At 54.7% G+C, this 6,516-nt stretch overlaps 3 protein-coding genes across 3 annotated transcripts; 2 read left to right on the forward strand and 1 right to left on the reverse strand.

Annotated features, from left to right (window-relative positions):
* On the forward strand, positions 1 to 309 carry LAESUDRAFT_729510 (uncharacterized protein; the record flags this gene model as incomplete). The annotated part of the gene is made up of 1 exon (XM_040909641.1): positions 1 to 309. A coding segment is annotated over one exon (309 nt), but the record flags the coding sequence as incomplete, so codon positions are not given.
* A 1,045-nt stretch (positions 310 to 1,354) lies between these two features.
* Positions 1,355 to 1,881, reverse strand: LAESUDRAFT_729512 (uncharacterized protein; the record flags this gene model as incomplete). Its single annotated transcript, XM_040909642.1, has 3 exons — positions 1,545 to 1,881; positions 1,487 to 1,503; positions 1,355 to 1,463 (listed from the first exon to the last, which is right to left on the reverse strand). Exons 1-3 carry the CDS (start codon positions 1,672 to 1,674, stop codon positions 1,356 to 1,358), a joined length of 255 nt encoding a protein of 84 aa, XP_040760742.1. The 5' UTR covers positions 1,675 to 1,881.
* A 3,685-nt stretch (positions 1,882 to 5,566) lies between these two features.
* LAESUDRAFT_762225 (uncharacterized protein) lies at positions 5,567 to 5,904 on the forward strand (the record flags this gene model as incomplete). The annotated part of the gene is made up of 2 exons (XM_040913066.1): positions 5,567 to 5,640; positions 5,694 to 5,904. 2 exons carry the CDS (start codon positions 5,567 to 5,569, stop codon positions 5,902 to 5,904), a joined length of 285 nt encoding a protein of 94 aa, XP_040760743.1.
* Between the last annotated feature and the right edge of the window lie 612 nt (positions 5,905 to 6,516).

Genomic DNA, 6,516 nt, shown 5'->3' on the forward strand with positions numbered 1-6,516 from the left:
CGCACACGCTCCCTGCTGCACCAGCTCTGGCTGCTATCGTTCACGCGCGCACTTCCCGCCTTCTCCAGGACGACTTTCGCCCGCGTTCACGCTGCCCGCCCTCTCGCTTCAAGCGCGATCCTCTTGTGGCACAAGGTGGACGGTCAGTCGCAGGATGGGCTGCACATGGGAGAGCACAGCGTGTGGATTATAGGGTTGTACATTCATGAGAGGAGGTGGCAGGCTTTGTACGTCGTTTTCTACCTCACATGTCCGCGTACATGCGTGCGCTTTCACTATCACCGTGCCATCGTGCTCTCAGACCTGTAGCAGATCTACCCCCGCGCCTGCCTCTCCACAACACCACAATCGCGCCCACTGATCAGCTTCAAAGCCCCGTGAGCGCACTGCGCGCGCGGCATTGTCGAGATCGGCTGCTCAGCCGTCGTCGGACGCTCCTCTCGGTACTGCAGTGGACACGAACGATAGAGCGTACCACGGACTACAGGACTCGCAGCCGAATGATAAGCGTACGCACGCTGCCGAAACCGTGCAAGCTACACAGCCAGGAGACAAGTTTTCGCGGCCTACAAACGACCACTCGCGGTGCCCCCAGTCCATCGCTCGACGGTCAGCACGTCTTCGAGGATCACAGCGCACAGCGCTAGTTGGATCTCAGTGGGCGCGCCACCGAACGGAAGCAGCCAAATCTTCCCACCGTACGCCGCATCCCACAGCGAGGTGAGTGTCTCGTTCGTTCTCATTCACTCGGACTGCAACCACCAGGGCATATGGACGGACGCGCCACGGCATAGCGTTGGCTATTCGCACGCCGTAGCCAGCGAGCTCGCCATGCCCGCAGCATCCGTGGACGTCGTGCGCACAGACGCGACCTACCTCTACTCGCATGCGCGCCGTCAGTTCAGCGTGCACGCGAACATCGCGAATCCAAAGCCGAGTCGTCTCCCGGTGCCGCGACGGTTCTTGGAGGTCCAGAAACGACTCATCATGTTGCGCTGCACCCATCGCTCGACAGTTGACATCCTCGTAGAACGGGAGTGTACACTGGGCCAGGCTCCGGAGAATACCATCACGTCGAGGTGAGTGCCCGTTCGTTCACGCGCGTCGCGTATACCAGAAAGTGCGACGGCGCGGCATTCGTGAACATCGCGTGCACGAGCGCGACCTGTATTTCCTCTCGTGCGCGAGTTCGGACTGTGGTGCTAGCGCGGAACAATACGGGCACTGTGATTTCAGACGCTCGCAACCCATAGGGCACACCGCACGTCCGCCGCCGAATCGCGGTGCGCGAACGTCGAGTCAGGACTGTGCCATACTTTGGGCACTGCAGTGGTTCTTCAAGGCCCAGAAAGGGCCTATTGCGGTGTGCTGCGCTGATCGCTCGTACAGTGGGCGCATCGGTGAAAAGATTCGGAAGAGTTCCCAGGGCGAGGCTTCCGGAAGAATCTGAAATTGTGCGTGTACTCTCACGTCGAGGGGGATGAACCGTTCGCGAACGCACGTCTTTTTTTGGCTAGGCAGAGTGATTGATAGGCCTCCTAGACAGAGATGCCCTAGCGTGGTGCAGAAGGCATCCGCATCGTCGAAATAAAACTCGCATGCCGAGTCGAAGTGTGCACACCGTGCCCGCGGTGTGGCATTTGTGGATGCCGTGCGCACGAGCGCAACTTGCATCTGTTCTGCTAGGTGATCCGGGTTGCGACACTAGCGAAGCACGACGGCTACGAAGGGTGCCGGTACTCACAGCAAACTGACGTCTGCCTGCACGGAAATTGTTCGACTCGTGTACATGCGAACTCGTGCATCGCGAATGAGCAGTATTCGGTGCCGCAATGGTTCTTCGAGGTCCAGGAAAGACCTACCACTGTGTGCGCTGATCGCTCCATAGTTGATGCGTCGTTGAGAAGAGCGCGCAGGGCCAGACTCTCGGGAGAATTACCACCCGCACATAGCGTTTCACGTCGAGATGAGTACTCGTTCGTCCGCTCGCATCGTTTATAATAGGGAACGCGACCATTGAGCCCCATAGACGGACACGCCGCTGGATAGTGCGGAGCCCACCCACCTCGGATGCTAGAACACTAACAATCACTTCTCGCGTCAGCCCCGGAGCGTAAATGAGCGCACCGTGCCCGCAGCACGCCATTTATGGACGCTGTGCGTACAGACGCGATCTGCTCCGCTTTTTTAGGTGAGTCCCGGCCGCGACTCTAGCAGTGCATGATGGACACACAAGATTTCGGCGCTCACAGCCATATGACACCTGCACGCGTGCCGCAGGATTCATGTCCGCACAAACGAAGACTGGGTCATCTCCGGACACTGCGATGGTTCTTCGAAGTCCAGAAAGGTCCACCGCGCTGTGCTGCGCTGACCGCTAGACATTTGATGCGTCGTTGAGCAGAAGAGTAAGCTCCCGTGAGATTCTCGATTCTCATGCGGTCTCTCACATCAAGTTGAGTGTGCATTCGGCAGACTTGAAGGTACGCCGATGGTGTTTCCATGCGTTCGAGAGATTTCGGACGTCTGTATGTCGATATATATGTACACTGCTGTATGTTCTTCGACTTGTGAATATGAAGCTCATCTAACGCATTCTACTGTGCAAAGAATGCTTGTCGGCCAATGTGGATCTCAATGGATATTGAACGCATGTACGGCGAGCCGTGACCGCAAGAATCAACAATGAGGCTCTGTGGTCCAGAAGGGAAGCCGTCGAACTTCGTTCGGATGCCACGCATCATTGCTCAGCACGATTCTTCAGCTGACCGGCATCAATATGTTCAAGTCGTACTCCGTTGCAGCAGGACACTGATGCTGTCCGTCGCGGATTCACGGTTGCAATGCTTCACAGTAGCATCCCCTGAATACTGGCATAGCTGCCATGGGCAGATAAACTCTCAACTCACCAAAGCAATTAAGTCGTTATACGGCCAAGATAGAGTTTAGAAAGCATAGCCAATCGAGAAGCCGTCATGACTCACGGAAGACAGTTACTTGGACACCTGACATGAGTCACGATGGCTCTTTACGTGAATGGAACTAGAAGTCCGAAGTGCGAAGGAATAAGATGCGTAGGAGCTCATGAGCAGCTTCTATCTGTTGCTGGCAGAGCGAGATAATTAGACCTGGTTCTGGAGCGTACATACAACTTTACAAGCCCTGCGAGCAAGATCAGACTGGATATCTAGCCATGATCGATGATCTGCCAAAAGATGGAAAGCATCAGTGAACGACAGCATTGCCCTCTGTACTTACGCTGCGGCGGAATCAACCCCATCTCTAACCGCAAGAGGATGAACACCGCGACGTGTAAAACTTACATAAATTCCTGATTCAAATTTCGGCGATCAAGAACAATCAGTAATCAAAGTGGTCGCGAGATTGACTCCGCGGAGCACAAAGAGCATCTAGACGATCTATCGTGATCTGCTGGACGTGACCGGTGGACTCGGCGAGCTAGGCCGGTGTAGCGGTGATGCGGAGATCAGCAAGCCGTCAGCTGAATTGGAAGGTTCGGAGTTGGCAGGGAGAAATGAACTCCGTGCCGGGTTGCACGGCTGGCTGGGACCCACTGCCGGGTGTCACTCGTCAGCTCTAGAATATGTGACACTGCATAATGTACATTGTGCTGGACATCAATGTTCTGAGTTTGAAGTTTTAAGTCAACCTGCCCAGGAATTCACAAAGATCCTCGACCGCAGTACTTGAAGCTCCGTGCAATCCCCTTCTCCTCATTGTGCCACCGTTCCCTGCAATGCCACCGCTCCTTATCATTTCCATTCCCTCAAGGTGGTGAGTTCATTTTTCGCACCTCGTCGGCAAGATGACTTGCACCCATCTAGATATATTAGCAACACTCGATGCTGTCCTCTAGCAAGTTCCCAGTGGCAGATGAGGCTTCGTCATAGCAGAGCGCCACCCAGAACGGGCACAAGATGAGTGTTGATATAAGCTCACCTAGAGATCAGGTTAGCGCGTTGGCACATTAGATTGCAGACAGGTCTATACAGCTCCATGGACACGAACGGGCAAGTTCCTCGATGCAAAAAGTGACTGAAATTCAAGTTTGACGGTGGTGTTTGATATGTCAAGGTAGGCCATGTTCGCAACGAGATTCTCGAGAGCATCAGGATTTATGCCGGCTCGTGCCAGACCCAACTCGTTCACCATGAGTCAAGACGAGGGCCATACACTGCAAGAACTCAATATCAGAAGCAGGGAGATTTCCATGATAAGGTACGTAACGAGTACATACTTCGTGAGTTCTACAGCGGGCTGATATTCTCCCTGTCGACCCTCGAACGTGAGCAGCGTACATCGTTCTTTGCGCGCGCACTCACTCTGTCAAGCATCCGATGACGCTGTTCACGCCCTCCGCATCTATAACGAAGTAGCTTGTCAGTATACCAGCGGCTTCCTCCTCATGCATGCTGCCATCCTCCACTCGCCTTCTAGCCAAGGACCGAACAACATGACCAGCGGGACAGACCCATGTGGATGAAGATTTGCGAAACCATGCCAACCCCCCATATGATAGTGCTGCAAATTCGCGAGTGTGCAGCTCATGGAGCCCCTCACCTCCCCGTGTCCCACGCGGTATGCAGAGATCACGATGACATGAAGCACGGCCAGCAAATGAAAGCACGACAATGATGCACGAATTGGGGGTCGGAGCTGCACCACCACACCTACACCTCACTAGGACGGTCTTGGGCGCTGATCAAGACGAACGCGATGGACCCATCAGCTTACCACCAATCCATCGCTGATCATCTGAAGCAGATCTCGTCAGATGCATTCTGAGACTGTCACTTGTGCCTTCGCACCTGGATCAAGGAGGCTCGCTCGTCGTCCACAATGCATAACACCATCCGCAGTTTGTCCTCAGTCACGAACCTGTCCACCCCATCAGTGCGACGGACTCACCATCTCACGAGGCCTCACCCATAGCAGGTCTGCTGAGTGCAGCTCACACTGCTACTGCCGTCACTGCTCACGACTGGCTGAATCGTCTTGGGCTATCTTTGTACCCGGCCATGGCTCGTCGTGTCATCCTTTCCAGCACCTGGCACTTCCTCGAGCCTGGGCGACGCATGCCCACGAAACATTGTACGATCTTGTCAAGATCGTAGCCAACTGTCGTAGCGTTCCCTCGTTCGTGAACCTGACGGCATGGTTTGCTCAACAATCAAGATATCCAGCAAGGCTCATCGGGCCCGGCTTGTGCCCCACGCGAATGAGCGACAGGCTGCCGGCTGCTTAAATGGTGTCAGCTCATCCGCTGCAGCATCGTGTGACCGCACCTCGTCGTGCAATGGTCCCTATAGCCCGACGGAACCTCTCAGCGTCATTCGTGGGACCAAAGTATCAGACAACGACCCCTTGCCATGCGACTGGTGCTGATATCAAATGAAGCTTACCACTATGACATCAAGTTTGCGCGATTCTTGCCAGCCATGCCAGATAACGGTCGCGCGGAGTCATTGCATGCGTTGAAGCGGTCGCACGTCCTCCAAATCTGGCAACCTCAGCATACTCCCACGATGTCGACTGAACGCAGGCCATGGCGGAGCCCTCCTTGCTTAATGTGGATAGTTGCAGAGCTCGTGGGCGCGCATGCGCCCATAACGTCGATAGGTACGCCGATCTTTCCTTCCGGGTCTTCATTCTATTGATCTCACCCGATTCAGTCAGAAAGCGTCGATCGAGAGCAGACTGGAGGAGATGCTTGCCCTGCCTGACAGGCGCGAGGTCAACCAGCATGGCGCGTCCTTTGCGCTGGGTTGGCGAGTGTTCGTCTCCATTGCGGCGAGCTGGTTGTGCACACAAAAGGATGCTATCATATGGGGCCAGGATGGTGTTCAGATAGGCACAGAGTGGGCTAGGACGGGCGGGCGGTGATTGGGATCACGTTGGATGAAGGGAATGGAAGAGACGATGAGAACGAGCTTCGGAATCGGCGAAAATGCTGTATACTGAGCGGGAAAAGGTGAGTGTTGGATAGACTTCTGTGCTGTAGAATATGTAAGTCATGTTAGTAGTGTGTTAGAGAGAAGACGAAATGGAAATGGATGGACTTAGAGGAACTGGCCTTGTGTACTTCAAAACAACTAGTGCGAGTCCCTCTGTGTATGAACTACACTTCAACGTTATCTCTGCCGTGTACCAGCCCCATCTCGAACATTATCTGCGGTCGTCCAAGCTTCCTATAAAAGAAATATATTCACACGCTCTGTACGTACATGAGCACGGTCTGTCCGTCTGCACGACTGCGAGCACGATGCGTGCGCGGAGCACTCACCACTCCCATGCCCTCCTCACTCTTTCCTGCACACGACACGGAGTCTCACCGTCACCGAAGGAAGGGGCACTCACCTGCAAGTCAACCTACAGCCTCCTACAGATCCTGGCTGGCTCACTGCACTGACCCATATGATCGTTGCACGTACCTTTGTCCTGGAGGTAAACTCCTGTGAGCGAGAAGAATGCTCTATACCCTGTTCCTCGCATCAT

The sequence above is a fragment of the Laetiporus sulphureus genome, assembly GCF_001632365.1.
Source record: "Laetiporus sulphureus 93-53 unplaced genomic scaffold LAESUscaffold_43, whole genome shotgun sequence".
Classification (NCBI taxonomy): Eukaryota; Fungi; Basidiomycota; class Agaricomycetes; order Polyporales; family Laetiporaceae; genus Laetiporus; species Laetiporus sulphureus.